This window comes from Bombyx mori, chromosome 4 (assembly GCF_030269925.1).
Source record: "Bombyx mori chromosome 4, ASM3026992v2".
NCBI lineage: Eukaryota > Metazoa > Arthropoda > Insecta > Lepidoptera > Bombycidae > Bombyx > Bombyx mori.
This window is the reverse complement of record NC_085110.1, coordinates 11,439,245-11,457,273: the sequence shown is the minus strand read 5'-3', so window position 1 is coordinate 11,457,273 and position 18,029 is coordinate 11,439,245. Positions and strand designations below refer to the sequence as shown.

The following is an 18,029-nucleotide window of genomic DNA, read 5'->3' as shown; positions in this document are numbered from 1 at the left end:
AAAAATAAATTATTGCTTATATGGGTGGACGAGCTCGCAGCCCACCTGGTATTAAGTGGTTACTGGAGCCTATGGACATCTACTACGTAAATGCGCCACCTGCTTTGTGATTTGCTTTCGGTTTGAAGGGTGGGGTAACTATACTAAGGCCTAAGAACTTATATCTCAAGGCGGGTGGCGCATGTACGTTGTAGATGTCTATGGGCTCCAAAAACCACTTTACACCAGGTGGGCTGTGAGCTTGTCTACCCATCTTCTGTTAATAGTGGGATGAGTAACTTTGCATAATTTCTAATAATCATTTTACGATCCATCGTGTCCGAATTAAAGTCTCAATAGAACTGTGTGCTTAGTGCGAGTTTCATAACGTTCTCGATAACGTAAAAGTTAAGCCAATTTTGTATACAATTGGAACAGCGCCCCTACCGGCAAACGTACACAAACGACCCCATTCCATACAAATATGAGCTAACTTTTACGCTATCGAGAACGTTATAAAACTCGCACTAAGCACACTAAACTGAAACTGACTGTGCTAATTTCAAAACACGTGTGAACAGCTACTCGCTTACATCACTTTCTGCGCCGTCTCGGCCCAGAAACATTTTACGTCTCGCCCGTTTGCTCAGTACGTGTGATCAAGCCATTAAAGATGGGAAAGCTAATAACTGTTTTACACCAGATGGACCATAAGGCCACCCCGTTCCAAGTGCACCTTAAGATACCGTTTCATTTTCGTGCGAATCATATTCAGTATGCGAAATTCTAACGATAAAAGTTAATGTTATTACTTGTTTGAAGGTTGGAACATCTATCATTTATTAAAATTGAGAATTCAACCTAGATTACAGTGGACAGCTGCACTCATGTTGTCAACGTGACTCAGTCTAAAGACATTAAGTCTGTTTAACTATTTCAAGCTATTAGTAAGGAAAAAGCCAGTACTTTAGAATTATACCTGTACTTCCATAATGGTAATAAATAAAAGACACTAAAAGTTTGGTAGCCTTATTTTTTAGGAAAGCTGATGTTTAACATCAAATACAAAATTTAAAATCTTACATCTAAAATAACTCAACAGTTTAATATAGTATTACGCTATAGTTTAATATAGTATTAAACTGTTCCTCAAAATAAATAGATGTCATTGTTATGTCAAGCTTCTAAATGACTTTCATATTTACTTAACTGATCTTCTATGATTTCTGTTGTAGGACCTATATACATTAAATTTTGTTTAGATTTTTTTACAGATAATATATATATGTTTTCTTTCCAAAATTTATCCTTTAACATATCATCATGAACATCCACAATGATAGATTTGTTCACTTTATTGTGCAATATAGACTTTCGCAATAGAATTGTTCCCCTCTTGAATATTTCTGGTTCATTGTTATAGTTCATGTTAAACTCTTGAAATAAGATTTCATTTTTATCAGCAGACACTGTTCCACTTAGACGCTTCTCAGCCTAGAATGAAACATTACTGTAAATCTTTCACTGATGCTATAGCTTAATATAAGATACAGATTGACAAATTTTCAACCTTTTGTATTAATGATATTGTGTATATGGGCTGAAGTAATGTAACACCATGATGTTTATGATGTCAGCCCTTTTATACAGGCTGTAAAGGATTGTACACCAAAACAAAATGTCCAATAAACTCATATCGTTTAAGACAAGTAAGATACTGAAAACAGTATTCACATACATGTATCAAACATCAGTGGTCATTTAGGTAAGCTTATATTTTATGAAATAATTACAATGGATGTTAAATAACCTATGCTTATTCTATGTCCAGTCATAGATCAAGATTCATCAGTATTGTGCCAAAACTTCAGAAAAATGTATTTTTTTGCAATTTATTTATCATAATTTTTTTCAGAAAGGTTCCCCCCACCCATACACCTATAATTTAGATTGGAAGCAGTTCTGACATTAGTTATTCATTGCATGTCATAAAGAACAACAACGAAAGCTTCTGTAAAATCAAATAAATATAGTATAAATTGATCTTAAATTTGAAATTGATTTACCTGCACAGGGGTCAACTGCCCCTTCAAAATTAAAGTCCAGAAGGTAGTGTTGTATAAATTATTTATGTGTACATCAGCCTGTCTCCACTTCATATAATCTATTAAATTTTCGTCACAAGGATACAAAACAATGCGCCCGTCAAAACAAGGGGGATATTTCAATGGCAGATGTTCAAAGAATTTGTTCCAGTAGAAAACATACGATGACGAAAATTTACTATTTATTGTTGTTAATAGTTTTGCTGAGCGCCGTTTATACAAACAACTGTCTTTTCTAAGTACGAATGAATATTCATCACTTTGCCCAAATGATAACAAAATATCACTATATTCTTTTAAAACAGTATATGCAGCATAGTTCATCAATTTTAGAGCCCGCAAGTCGTTAGGCTTCGTAAAGTTGTGGTCGTCTGCAAATTTATGAAAGCATTTACCGTCTAATCTTATAACTATCCATGTATTTGGTAACAACGAATCATCATGTTCAAATTTTTTTACGTATTCGAAGGAACTCTTTGCCATTTTAAGTACTAGGAAATTTGTGGATAAATAGTGTTTTACAATCCTGGTCGATTTTAATTTCCACATTTAAGTAAAAGCTTTACTGTATTTTCAAAACAAATGATTATTTGCCATTATGGTAACCTAGAAAGTGTTTAATCTATGAACATAATTAATAAAGGTAGCAAATAAGTGTATAATCTATGATAGGTAGTAGTAGTCTTATTTTTTCAAACGGAAAGGCATAGATATCGTACCATACAGCCTAATCTTTTATATATTTTTTTTATTTTATGAAATATGATACTGAAATGAAATGAGATGAGATGATATAATATGAGATATTTTTATGGAAAATGATAATATGAAGTGAAATGAAATGAAGATGATTAATTTGAGATATTAATCAACTGGGATGGGATGAAATGAAATTAAATGTGATGAGATGATATGGGATGAAAGATAATCTCAGTAAAATGGTGGTCAATTACTGAGATTTTTTCAGTGGACTTTTTGGAGGATCCCGAAAAGTTACGTCTGGCGGCTTTGTTTCATTTTCCTATATTTGTTGCACTGTCACAGATATTAAACAGTTAATAAACCACCGTTATTACACATTTAAATCTGAAGAAACACTAAATAGACAAAATAAAACAAATCACACAAGTTCACTCCTCGCGTTCCCGCCAAAAAGTCACTTAGTGTAAACTGGTGGTGAAGCCATAGATAATACCTACACTACTTTGAAATCCGTGAGTAGTGATTCGTTCCGATGAACTTAGATGAGTAGAGCTTGTAAGTTTCGTTATAAGGGGAGAAAAAAAGAAACATAATGCAGAGGACAACAAGACGCCGGAGGGACCTTGCCGCCGGGCGTCATCCCGTGGACTACTCAAGCCCTCGTATTAAGTTTAAGTATACATGTCGTTGGAGTGCGCCGAACACGCATACGAACCCCCCTCTCAGTCCTCCCTGCTTTTCATGGCAGGGAGCTTCTGCCCGGGCAGTGAGTGGGATTCGCCCCGAGGCCTGTTTCGTGCCCCCGTAAGGGGGTGCGACGACCCGTCTTGCTTACGCGTCAGCCGTTCGAGAACTGTCACTGAGCATATAAGCATTCTTTGACCCCATCCCTATTCTTCAAACTCTCTAACAGAATTTATGCCAATTTTATATTACTTATTGCACGTTTATTGCTTAGCATTTGAAATGACCGACGAACATTTGATTGAGTTGGTAAAAGGATATCCTGTTCTATATGACATGAATTTATCTATATACAGGGATCATACAATAAGAAATAATGTATGGGGAGAAATTCGTCGTCGTTTAAGTATCATTTATGTATCCAAAATTTGCATCAAATCTTCTTCAAAGCCTTCATCTGACTCATTATTTATTAAATCCATAGAACATAACCATACAATTCCACTGCTGCTAGCTAACTGTTTTCAGAAATTGCTAGTATTTCGTGGTGTCGCGTGTTGGTATTGTACACAGTGCTTACGAGGGCTGCACTAAAAGTATCGGGAATGGAATATTTCCACTGTTCCTGTCATATTAAAATCTTTTTAATTGAAAACTCCTTGGTTTTAAAAATCGAATACCATTTATTTATTTAAAAAAAGATTCTCGGTCTTGTCACGAGGTTTTGTCAAACTTGTTTAGTCGTTGAGAAAATGGAATTGACTCGAGAAAATTCAAGAGCGATGATTTATTATGACTTTCGAAGTCGTTTAACACAAAAACAGTGTGTTGACCGGATGATTTCTGCATTTGGTGATGAAGCCCCATCCAAAACCACAATTTATCGCTGGTTTGCTGAGTTTCAACGTGGACGTGTCAAGCTCAGTGATGATCCCCGTCAAGGTCATCCAAAAACTGCAGTCACCCAAGAAAACGTTGATGCTGTGCGTAAGCTGATTGAGGAAGATCGACATGTGACATACCGCGAAATTCAGGCAACTTTAGACATTGGCATGAGTCAAATACAAATAATCTTGCATGAACAATTAGGTGTAAAAAAGTTGTTTTCCCGATGGATACCGCATTCGCTCTGTGAAGAGCAAAAAGCGGCTCGCGTTACTTGGTGCGTCAGAACTCTCGAAAGATTCCACGCAGGATCCTCAAATGCTGTATACAACATTGTATCAGGTGACGAATCCTGGATATACGCGTACGAACCCAAAACAAAAAACCAGTCACGAGTTTGGGTGTTCGAAAATGAGTTAAAGCCAACAAAAATTGTTCGTTCACGGAGTGTTGCAAAAAAAATGGTGGCCACGTTTGTCTCCAAAACCGGCCATGTTACGACTATTCCTCTTGAGGGACAAAGAACGGTTAATGCAGAATGGTATGCTAGCATTTGTTTGCCACAAGTCGTTTCTGAACTCCGTAAAGAGAACTGCAACCGCCGCATCATCCTCCATCACGACAATGCGAGTTCTCACACCGCGCACAGAACAAAAGAGTTTTTAGAGCAAGAAAACATAGAATTATTAGACCATCCGCCGTAAAGCCCCGACCTAAGCCCTAATGATTTCTATACTTTCCCTAAAATAAAGAATAAATTGCGTGGACAGAGATTTTCATCACCTGAAGAAGCTGTGGACGCCTACAAAACGGCCATTTTGGAGACCCCAACTTCCGAATGGAATGGTTGCTTCAATGATTGGTTCCATCGTATGGAAAAATGTGTCAAATTTCGCGGAGAATACTTCGAAAAGCAATAAATACATTTTTAAATAGTAATATTGTGTCACTTCGTTAATTCCCGAAATTTTCAGTGCCGCCCTCGTATTGTTGTTTTATTTCGTCCCACATTTTTTATGGCAATATTATATACTAATGAATAGTTCCACATCCATTATATTTTATTAGTTCAACGCGCGGTAAAAACAAAATGATTTGTTTCGGTCGCGCGATGCCTCAGTGCGTCCACCGACACAGCCGCGCTCGCCGCTCTGAACTGTGGCCGCCTCAATATTGGCTAGTACATTTGTTTCACTCGCACATCGCGCAGCTCGTCGCCGCCGAATGTCACGCGCCTCTTGCCGCGCCGCAAGTCGCGTCGCCGGTAGCTGTGGCATACTTCATAGGGTGTCTACCATTTGTTTTCGCCGCTCCCGCTTGCCGCGCCTCACGACGCCCCGCAATTCGCACCGCTTTTGGCTGTGGCCAGGGGGTAAGTCTTAGTTCTATAGTACAACGACTGCCGCAACTCGAACCGGAGCGCATTAATGCTTCACGGCAGAAATTTACGGGTTGGTGGCCCTGCGAGGCCCTCAAGGCCATACCACCAGTGTAAGTAAACCAAAACATTCTTGTTTTTTCTAATAGTCTGAATTTTGCGTCATGTATCATTATATTGTAGTCCATACCCAAAGCACTGGAGAATCTCTACATATAACGTAAATGCGCCACCCACCTTGACGTATAAGTTCTAAGGTCTTAGTATAGCTACAACGGCTGCCGAAACGCATTACTGCCTCACGGCATAAATAGGCAGGGCGGTGGTACCCACCCGTGCGGACTCATAAGAAGTCCTACCGCCAGTAAGATTAAGTATTGTCTTTAAGTTAAGTATTAATTAAGTATTGTCATGCATATTCAGAGTTGCTTTGTGAACTTTCAACGTTCTATACACTGCAAAAAATGGAAGATTTTGCAACGAATTTAAAACTAACATTGATCGCCGAAAGATTTTCCTGGTTTTTTCCCCATTCACCTCTCAATCCCTAATGACATCCACCCCGTTTTACGGAATTTCATTAGAAAAATTGGTAAGTACCCCCCTGGGATTCGAACACCGATGCATTGCTCAATACGAATGCAGCGGACGTCTTATCCTTTAGGTTACGACGACTTAATGTCTTTAAACGCCAAAGAAAAAATATTTCGGAGCTCAGTTTTTCCACTGTTTTTGTAATAGTATGCTACGCTTTCTCTGTAGTGCTTAAAACCATATTCGGTAAACATGTTATTCATTTGTCCTTCACTATCACACCACTAGTAATTTAAAATTGAAAATATTGGGACTTTTTCGCGGGAACGCGAGGACTGAAGTTGTGTGATTTGTTTTATTTTGTCTAATTAGTATTTCTTCAAGTTTAAAATATGTAATGACGGTGGTTTATTAACTGTTTAGTATCTGTGAAAGTGCACAAATGTGGGAAAATGAAACAAAGCCGCTGAACGTAACTTCTCGGGATCTTCCAAAAAGTCCACTGAAAAAGTTTCAGTAAATGACCACCATTTTACTGAGATTATACTTCATCCCATAACATCTCATCTCATTTCATTTCATTTCATGCCATGTTTCATAAAAATCAACTTCATTAAATTCCTTTCCATCATTTTCATATAAAAAAGTTACGTATCATTAAAATTAAAATAAGACTTGACCTAAAGGTCTTAGTTACCAGGTCATAAAATCTTTTTTAAAATATATGAAAATATTGGAAAATAATCGCCAAAAGTGTATAGTCTATGATCGTCAACATAGATTATACACATAAATATTATCGCCAAATTTCGTTTCAAATACTAATATCATGTTGTGGAACGCTATTAGAAAGTTAAGAAATAAGGCCTTAAAATGTGAGCCTTTTAATTTCTTAGAATAAAAAGTGTATTCTTAAATGAAATAAATTATTTTATAATTTTACAGTGAATAATGCAAGGATATGTTTAAGTCATTATTACTCACAACAGCCACCGATCGAAAAAGAAAATGAAAGTGTAAAAAAACCTGAGTCAAAACGATTATCTGAGTTTAGAAAAAAATTGAGAGAAACTACATCAATCACTGATCTTGGTGAACAAACTTCAAATTCCAAGGAAGATGCTTTGCCTCCTTGGCCCAACAATACTAACCCCAACACTGGTGAAGTTGGTGGTCCCAAAGGGCCTGAACCAACCAGATATGGTGATTGGGAAAGAAAAGGAAGAGTATCTGATTTCTAAATTCAAAATTATGCTTTGTTCTTGCTATTATCCCTAAGTTCTTGAGTTACACAGAAACTTAACATAGTTATAAAAGTTAGATTAACTTTGGTTCCATTTCTTTCTTTCATTGTGTAATAGAGTAGAAAATATTGGATAGTACAAAAATAACCTGTTGAGAAGGTTCTCAATTATATGTTTTTTTTTAATATATAAAGTTAGAATTTATTATAATTAAATTTACCATGCTGCTAAATGCTGTAATGTTTATGGTTGATTTTGTATTAAATAATTAGATTTTATTTTTTAATTACAATTTTGTGTAGTTTTGTTTTTGAGGGATTGGACAGATAAAACGCAAGACATTTCAAACATACTTTAAACCATTTAAGTTTCTTTGTTGAGTCATTTGTCAACATGAACTATTTCATTTAGTACTACCTGCTTGTGAGATTTGAGCCTTGGCATGTAGTTGGTTTTCCTGTCCATTGAACCACAATACATTTTTCTTGAGTTGAGCAACAAGCATTTTTACATTAAAATGTTACCTTGAATATTGAAGGACTCGCAAGAGCTCCTACCACCAGTAATTACGCAAATTATATAATAATTTTGTGGGTTTCATTTTTATTACACAATGTTATTCCTTCACCGTGGAAGTCAATCATGAACGTTTGTGGATTACGTATTTCATTAGAAAAATTTACGCCCGCCGACCCGCCTGAGATTCGCATCGTTCACCACGAATGCACCGGACGTCATATCCGTTAGGCCACGACGACTTCAAAATTTTCGCGATTCGAATCACGATCGACTAAAAAGATTCAGCAAGAAGCTCAGCTGATCAAGTTACACCTCCAAATCTAACCGAGAATGGGAAAGTGGATAGGAGGATCCGAAATGACAATGACGAGTTTAGAGCGACAGCAGCTGTATGTTGTCTAGCCTCTTAGACCAATTTGTACCCAGCTCGTAACAATATTACAAATAGCAGTAATCTACAGATTCGCTCTTAGCTTAGTACGCAAATTTAAAGCAGCCACTTCCAGCTTGCTTGTTTTTTGCCACAAAATTGCTAAATTTGAATGTCAAACGAAATTTATCTAATGCAGCGATAGTTATCATAAAATGGAAAAAATGTGATAAAACCTGCATAGTGTAACTTTTAATGGTGTGTAAGCTGTTAAATTATGAAAAACATTTGGACTGCTGTCGCTGTCCAAAGTGTAATGGGAGATATTGATGGAAGACCTGTGTGACATTCCTCATGTTGTGACCCTTTCATAAGGAATAAAAAATCGATTATTCCATGAAATTATTTATTTGTTTCCATTAAGTATAAAACCCGTTCGATCAATTACATTTTTTAAAATAAACTGAATCAAGTTGTTTTTAATTAAGTATGATTTTTTTTCTTCCTTTACGTTTAAAAGTACATACATAGATTAGCAGCAAGTTAATATCTGTAATGATCTGGCTTGTAAGGTCCTTCTCGAGAGACACCAATGTATTTGGCTTGTTTAGGTGTTAACTTCGTCAGTTTTACACCAAGGTGATCCAAATGCAAGGCAGCTACTTCCTCGTCAAGTTTCTTAGGTAGTGTGTGGACACCTATTGGATATGTGTCTGCTTTGGTCCACAGCTCTATCTGAGCTAGAACTTGATTTGTGAATGAATTAGACATTACAAAAGAGGAATGGCCGGTTGCGCAACCTAAATTAACCAGTCTTCCTGCAGCAAGAACAATAATATGGTTACCATTTTCTAATTCATAACGATCAACATGTTGTTTGATGTTAACTTTTTTTGCGTTGTTATCTAGCCATGCAACATCAATTTCGCAATCAAAGTGACCAATGTTGCACACAATTGCATCGTCCTTCATTCTAAGAAGATGTTCTTTGCATATAATGTCAATATTTCCCGTCGTGGTGACAAAGATTTGACCCACTTCAGCGGCTTCCTCCATAGTAGTCACTTGAAAACCTTCCATTGCGGCCTGAAGTGCGTTGATGGGATCGATTTCGGTAACGATCACTCTACCGCCAAAACCTTTGAACGCTTGGGCGCATCCTTTTCCAACGTCACCATAACCTGCCACTACACAAACTTTCCCGGCAATCATTATGTCTGTTGCCCTTTTGATTCCGTCGAGCAAAGACTCCCTACATCCATACAAGTTGTCGAATTTGCTTTTTGTTACTGAATCGTTAACGTTGATTGCAGGAACTTTTAAAAGTCCTTCTCGGAACATTTTATACAAATTATGTACCCCGGTTGTAGTTTCTTCAGTGATACCTTTTACGTCTTTTAAAAGATCGGGGTACTTAGTGTGGACTAAGTTTGTTAAGTCACCCCCATCATCCAAGATCATATTGAGAGGCTGGAACAAAAATTTATATTAAATAAATGACTATTATTTCGCAGAAAGATATCTTGAGATCAGTTTAGATTTTAGGGATATCCGGAATGAAACAGCAGGGCAAACCATAATATAAATATTACACCTTTGGCCCTTTAATGTCGAGTGTCGATTATGACTGAGTGCTTTTCCTATGTTATTTGTTACAAAAACGAAACACTGGTCTAAGGATAATACTCGCGAAAATCGCATGAATAACACTCGTCGTCAGTAGTTAAAACGGACTCGACGTAGCACACTTTAAATCGCAGGCCTATCATATATTATCAGGGTCGGAAAGGGTCAACATCAGCGGTCCGTACTGGAGATATGATCGGGGACTGGGTCGCGACGGATGATGCCTCTCTTTCCAGCGAGTGAAAGTGCTGATCCAGCATATCTGTTCCCTGATGTACATTCGATTGCATTCTAGAGCCGTTGATGGGGTGGATATAGACGCGAACGGGCGGGCATCACTAAAACTACGCTAAAGAGCGCGAAGTGTGACACACGATTCAGTAATTAAAGCACGTTTAGATTAGAGAACAGTAGTAGAGAACAATAGAGGAATACGTAACGATATTCTTTGAACCCTTGTATGTATTTTGATTGTGGAAACCGCCACTAAAGGTAAATGTTGTCCTGAACCTTGTATAAAATCAAATTGCACAATATCCTGGTTCACCAAAACCTTCCATTAATATTAGTTTATATTGTTGATCTCAAATTTATAGGGGTGTTATATCTAATTAATAGTATTATTGTGGACTTTTTTCCTAAACTAGCATAAATTATTACCTTTCCATCAGGGAAGATCAATGTTTGTTCAATACACCAAATATACTCGTCATCAGTTTCTCCCTTCCAGGCATAGATGGGTATTCCTACGGCAACCAGTGCAGCTGCGGCCTCGTCTTGTGTACTATAAATGTTACTGCTGGACCATTGTACCTAAAATAATAGATATTTCTCGTAATTCAATAAAAAAAAATCAATATTTTCATTTATTAATAGTTTTAAAATTACAATGTATATATTACATAAATCTAAAAATTATGACAATTTTGCGTCACATAATAACAGTATTTACAGCTACCATAAAAGACAGTAACGCGCAATTCCACCCAACCTTCTTCTAAGCACTTATACATTACGCACTTATTAAGTAAGCACTTAAACATATGGCATTTTTAGAATTAAAGAATCCCAATTCGATTTGTTTTGGATTTCGACTTTAATTCCAAAATGAACCAAGAACGACTCTTCAAAAAAAGTAGCCTAAGTTACTCCTTATATCATCAGCTACCTATCAGTGAAAGTCCCGTCAAAATCGGTCCAGCCGTTCCAGAGATTAGCCGGAACAAACAGACAGACAGACAGACAAAACTTGTAAAAAATGTTATTTTGGTGAATGTACCGTATATATATTCATATGCATGTAGTAAAAAGAATCATCTCGAACAATTCCTCAGAGCACTCCCCATGGAACATACGGTACAGAATACAGAGGGAACCGAAGTCCCTCCGCAGACCCAGAGGTTCCAAACGATCCGTGAGAATGGGATTATCGACAATCCGAACGGCCCCCCTCTGTATGGAGTCAAATGGAAGAAGCTGGTATTTGGGAGCCCCGGCCCAGAGATGGGAGCAGTACTCCAAGCGAGGCCGGACTTGTGCTTTATAAAGCAAAAGCCTTTGTCCAGGCGTGAAGTACCGCTTCGCTCTGTTGAGGACTCCCAGCATTTTGACGCCAACTTGGCTTTGCCTTCCAAATGACTCCTTAGACATAAGAACTTTGTTTTTATAAAAAATATTGTTCATGGTTCAATATATTTACTTATAGTTATTTAGATGAACGCAGAGTTCAGTTACTTGATAAATAATCAATATCTGAACAAATTTTATTATTGTATAAATGGACTGTTTTTAATAGAACGAAATGTGTATCTTATCATTTTTTTTGCGTTATTTCACTACTGGGGTATTTTTTTTTTCATTTAAATTTGAATACTGACCGAAAATGTTTACATTAGTTTTGTAAAAGAAACCTACGTGTTATCATAAAATAAAGAGAATGAAAATTAAGGACACATAGGAGTTTTGAATTTGAACTGATTTTGTTCAAGAATGGATGCAAAAAGAATACAGAATCGTGGATTTTGCCTTACGCGCCAGCTTCACTTTGCAATAGAAGAAAAAGCGTCGTCGTACTCGGGGGCAAGCCGGGGCGGGTTTCGGGGCAAACCCATCTGCCCGGGAATGAACTCCCCGCCTTCAGGGCAGGGGTGAGGTCTGTCCGTAGCGTGCTGGGCACACTCATAACGACATATGTATTACATATATATATAACTAGCGACCCGCCCTCGCTTCGCTTCGGAAACTGTAATTTATTATTGATTTCTCCCCTATTTAATGGATGTTATTATACATATAAACCTTCTTCTTCAATCACTCTATCTATTAAAAACTGTATCAAAATCCGTTGCGTGGTTTTAAAGATTTAAGCATACATAGGGACAGAGAAAGCGACTTTGTTTTATACTATGTAGTGATAAGATGGCTTGTTTACGGCCGGCAGCGGGCTCCTTCCTATCTATAACTACTTACAACTAACTGTATATTATATACAAAGCAAACAACAGTCAGCAAAAACGAACGCTGGATAGGGGGAAGACCGAGGCGGGGAGGGACCGACCAAAAAATACTCCCCTGACGGGGGAGTGGTCAACCCATGGGGGTGGGGGTGGCCCACATTGGGGGTAAGGGGGCGCCCCAACAATGTGGGGGAATAACGAGTGTGGACAGTTCAGTCCCATGGGGGCACTCGTTATGAGCACTCCCATATCAGTCCGGTTAAGCAGACTATCTTGCCATAGTAGAGGGTTCCAGTAACTCCCTTGGTAGTGCCCGACCATCAGGTGGTCTGGCGTGCAAAGGAGCTATATTGTGGAGATGCTCGTGGGATCCACCATCAGCCCGCTCGTAAAGACTAGGAGCAAGATCCCGGGCTATTACGTCATTTCTGACTCAACTCCGGTCGATATTAACCCCCAGGTACCGGACGCTGGATCCAAACTCGACATTGACGCCACGGAGACTGAGCTGTCCCGGGACAACTCTTGTACGGACCGGACCGAAGAGGATTGCCACGGTCTTCCCCACGTTGATCGCGACTCTTCATCGGTCCAGCCACTGGGGCAGTAAGTCCAATAACTTCTACATCCTCGAGATGGTCGCAGAGGGGAAGTTGGATGATGCGAAGTAAGCGCTGTCGTCGGCAAACAGCGCCAACTTCACGTCTGCTTCCCACGCTCGAGGGCAGCGTCAATGTCGTTGGTACAAAGAGGGTAGAGTGGTGCCAGAACGCTTCCCTGAGGAACCCCGGCCGTAACTGGGCGCACCGACAACTTGACGCCCTCGATCGCGACAAGGAAGGATCTTCCCTTCAGGTATGACCCCAGCAGTCGTACGTAGACGATTATATGTATTTATTACATTAGTTAGTAGTTAAATATAATATAATAATATATATAGTGAGATCTGTTCTTCTAAAGTTAAAGTGTTAATATAAATTGTAATTTAATGATACTTTTCTCGTAAGTTACTACTAAACATGAGGTAAATGTATTGTTAGCAAAATAACCCCATTAGCATTACAAAGTAACTAAAGTAACAGATAGCACAAAATAATTCCATCTTTTGAGAACGTAAATGCTTACAGTATGCATGTATAATAAACAACCAGCACCGATCAAAGGTTACTGTCGTAGATAAGGATGAATAAATACAGAAAGATCGGTTAGGTTTTGTTTACTTTTTATGACCCAATATTAGCAGACGCCTTTATAGCCTACCTATGTTAGGTTATTGAAGCCCATAGCTCACAATACTATGAATACCTCATGTAAACGGCAACATTTGCATCTTTAAATATGCCGTATGATTGCTTCGTAGTAGAAATATGTAGGATGATGGTACCCACCCATGCGCGCTTGCAAAATACTCTACCAACAGTCATGTCGAAGAACGTTCAGACTTCACGTACGATTCCGTAGTCTTAAAAAACGGTCCCAGTAAAAGTATACATTACACTTGAAATATTTTGATCATTTCAAGACAATGTGTTCCATATCTTAGTTTATTAATATGTAAATTATCATCATCGGATGAAGCTTTTTAATGAAGTTAGCGTCAGTTTACTGGCGATAAACGCTACACAAAGAAATCCAATTATGGTTCTTCCATTTGATTTCCCTTTCACTTTCAATATCTGTGTCTATTTCTTTAAGTTTTGTATCACTTATATGGGTGGACGAGCTCACGGCCAGCCTGGTGTTAAGTAGTTACCAGAACACATAGATACCCACAACTTAAATGCCGCTACTCACCATGAGACATTACAAGCAAATTATAATTTTTGATTTACTACACGATGTTATTCCTTGATCATTAAAATCATTTGTAAGCATGTGTTAACTATGTATTTCATTGGAACATTTGATAGCTTGCAGGGTTTCGAACACTGGCACAAGCGCATTGCTCGATACAAATGTATTTCATCATCATCATCATCAGCCTGTATCTCTCCACTGCTAGATGTAGGCCCCTCCCATAGTCCGCCACAATGAACGGTTCTTTGCCTTCCGCATCCAATCTTTCCCAGCATATCGCCGAAAGTCATCGGTTCAACGGGCAAGGGGACGCCCATGCTGCGCTTACCGGTACGTGGTCTCCAGTCCAGAACACGTCTGCTCCATCGGCCATTGGTTTTGCGACACGTACGTCCGGCCCATAGCCATTTCAGCTTGCTAATCTTTAGGGCTAAGACGGTTACTTTGGTTCTTTGACGGATTTCTTCATTTCTGACTCGATCCATCAAAGAAACTCCGAGCATACACTTTTCCATATCACGCTGAGCGACTTTGAACTTACGGACCAGACCTACGGTCAATGTCCACGTTTCAGAAGACTTTTTTCTTTAGGCATTGCGGGATTGCTGAGTTCAAGATATGACGGAGTTTTCCATACGCAGCCCATCCCAACTGTATGCGCCTATCAGCTTCCTTCTCAAAGTTGGCCCTGCCTAGCTGAACAATTTGGCATGACATAGCTTCGAGTACCGCAGATTGGGACTATTACCGGTCCAGGAATTATATGGTCGCTGAACATGTCCTTAGTTTTGTCCAGATTCATACCCAGACCAACACGTCGTGACGCGACGTTGAGCTCACCCAGCATACAGCTGAGATCCTCCAGCGACTCTGCCATTCGGAGGTGTGAGAGATACTCGCCATTGATCGCAGCGCAGCTTACTCCAGTCCAGAGTCTTGAAGACATCCTCGAGAGCAGCAGTGAACAATTTTGGCGATATAACGTCACCCTGTCGCACCCCTCGGTGAAGCTCAATCGGGTTTGTCTGCTAGTTTTGGATCTGGACTGTCATTTTAGCGGCTTTATATAAACTCTTCCAACACCTCAACGTACCGATAATTGACTAGGCATCCCTGTATGGATTCCAGAATAGCTCAAGTTTCGAGGGAGTCGAAGGCTTTTTCGTAGTCCACAAACGCGAGACACAGAAGACGATTGTATTCTACAGTCTTCTGAATAACCTGTCTCAGCGTGTGCATGTGGTCTACCATACTGTAGCCTTTGCGAAACCCAGCCTGCTCCGGAGGTTGGAACTCGTCAAGTCTATAGGCCGAGCGATTTGTAAGGACTCTCGAGAACAGCTTATAAATATGGCTAAGAAGTGCAATAGGCCTGTAGTTCTTGAGCAGGGCACGGTCCCCCATTTTAAAGAAAAGAATGACAGAACCCTTGCTTGCTCTAGGCTTCCGGTGTAGTTGGTTTTTTTCAAAAGTATTTAACGTTATTTTTCTAACTGCATAGGTAAAAACTCTCTTTTAGTTATTGTTTCTTAAACCAGAAGTTGTACATTAAGAGTTTTCTTTTATGTATATTCCTTAAAGACATCCAATTATTAATATAAAGTAATTCACAATCTATATTTTATAATTTCCACAAATTAATGAATTTGTGTAAGCACTAGATTAGATTATAATATTTATTTATATGATTATGAGACAGTAATAATTTTAATCTTAAATTTGGTTGCCTGACAGTTTTTATCATATAGATATATCACTGGTGTAATCAAATGTTAAAAGTGTTTTATGAGGAAATGAGATATGCTATCTAGTATTGGCTCTTATCTAAGGCAACATTGATTGATTGAAGGTATGGTTTAAGTTGTCAAATGATTGCACACTTAAAAGGAAAGGACAATCAATTCAGGTAATCACAAAGAGAACTCCCCCTAAAACATATGGAAAAAATATAGAGAGCATAAGTCTATTTGTAGTCCCAAAATTTAAAAATGAAGTCAAATGGAATCAGTGTTTGACTATCGAAACTGTCTTATTTTATGTCTATGTCTACCAATTGGAACTAGCAGAAACTTGGATGTAGCAGGCCAGAGATGGGAGCAGTACTCCATTCAAGCCAAAGCTCTAAGATCAATTGTAATAACAAAAAATATGTCACAACTATTATTACAATATACATAAATTACAAAATGATGAATATGTTACATCATGAATAATTATTGATAAGCAAAGACTTCTATTTGTACTTGTTGATAAGTAAGGTTCATAATGATAAATGTCAACTACATGATTAATATGACGAAACCATCTTTATAGTATGATACGGAATGAAAATAATTGATTTTTTTCATTTGATTAACAAATGCCACATTTTTCTATGCATAATGTTTTTCATAAAGGATAAGACGTCTGGTGCATTCGTATCGAGTGATGCAACGGTGTTCGAACCAATTTTTCTAATGAAATGCGTACTTAACAAGTGTTCACGATTGACTTCCACGGTGAAGGAATAATATCGTGTAATAAAAATCAAACCAAATCAATCAAATTACTGGTGGTAGGACCTCTTGTAAGTCCGCACAGGTAGGTACCACCACCCCGCCTATTTCTGCCGTGAAGCAGTAATGCGTTTCGGTTTGAAGGGTGGAGTAGCCGTTGTAACTATAGACTTATGACCTTAGAACTTATATCTCAAAGTGGGTGGTGCATTTACGTTGTAGATGTCTATGGGCTCCAGTAACCACTTCACACCAGGTGGGCTGTGAGCTCGTCTACCCATCTAAGCAATAAAAAAAAAACATTCGAACCTGCTTTTAGTCAAAGCATGCGTTTGGTAACTTCGAAATAAAAAATTATGATTGAATGTTTGATTTCTCACCTCTGCTCCCAATTCTATTAAAGTCTCAATAAGAACCGCTGTTTGTACTGTCATGTGTAAGCTGCCGGCTATTCTGGCACCTTTGAGTATTTTAGCTGGAGCATATTTCCGACGACATGCCATAAGGCCTGGCATTTCTTTCTCTGCTAACATAATTTCTTTTCGGCCCCATTCAGCCAATTTCTCGTCAGCTAAAATGTATATATGGTAAACTTCACGAAATCGAACCTTGCAAGAGCACTATATTATGCGACGAGTGCCTTCTTATAAAAGACGTATTGTATATTTAAATACGTACAAATTCAATACATTTTTAACAAAAAATCTTATTTGCTATTCAAGCTCAATGTTAGACATATTTTTCTACGTTGTTAAAATATTGGTTAATAATAAAATCACATGTAGGTACATATTTCAAAGATAATTAAATTTTACTCTCGTGAAAGCAAATTTAGAATTATATTTAAATCAAACTTACCGATTTTGTAAGGAGGCTTCATTTTGTAGTACAAAGTTTGATATACCTACGGTAAATTCACTTGCTGTTTTCTTTTGAGGTTATTTTTATTAAAATACCGGAAATAAATTGGGACTTGATATTGTAGAACGCGTTCGCGTGCACAGAACGCTGCGTATTTTAGAAGAGTAAGTTACAGATCAGTAATGTAGCGAGTAGACTTGTGTAGCCTGTAAATGATTCATTCCAATGAACGGCTCCGAGCAGTCCGAGTCAAATAAATTCGTTCACCTACAAAATGTTTTAGGTTCGCAGTTAGCTCCGCTCCGATTGGGTACGGCTGGTGAACGAGTCATTATTTAGGCTTCAACAATATTATATTTCAATAAATTTTTGTTTAAATTGCTTAGATATCATA

The 18,029-nt window shown here is 38.2% G+C and overlaps 3 protein-coding genes across 3 annotated transcripts; 1 reads left to right on the top strand and 2 right to left on the bottom strand.

Annotated features, from left to right (window-relative positions):
- Positions 1-995: 995 nt before the first annotated feature.
- LOC692885 (interphase cyctoplasmic foci protein 45) lies at positions 996-2,689 on the bottom strand. Its single transcript, NM_001046729.2, is given in 2 exon segments — positions 996-1,473; positions 2,046-2,689. Coding segments are annotated over 2 exon segments (906 nt in total). The 5' UTR covers positions 2,634-2,689; the 3' UTR covers positions 996-1,155.
- Positions 2,690-7,002: 4,313 nt separating this feature from the next.
- On the top strand, positions 7,003-7,803 carry LOC101744730 (succinate dehydrogenase assembly factor 4, mitochondrial). The gene is made up of 2 exons (XM_004933612.5): positions 7,003-7,142; positions 7,213-7,803. The coding sequence occupies exons 1-2, from the start codon at positions 7,097-7,099 to the stop codon at positions 7,506-7,508; spliced, it is 342 nt and encodes a 113-aa protein (XP_004933669.1). The 5' UTR covers positions 7,003-7,096; the 3' UTR covers positions 7,509-7,803.
- Positions 7,804-8,792: 989 nt separating this feature from the next.
- Positions 8,793-17,837, bottom strand: LOC100101173 (S-adenosyl-L-homocysteine hydrolase). The gene is given in 4 exon segments (NM_001099801.1): positions 8,793-9,870; positions 10,687-10,839; positions 17,155-17,345; positions 17,633-17,837. Coding segments are annotated over 4 exon segments (1,293 nt in total). The 5' UTR covers positions 17,655-17,837; the 3' UTR covers positions 8,793-8,943.
- Between the last annotated feature and the right edge of the window lie 192 nt (positions 17,838-18,029).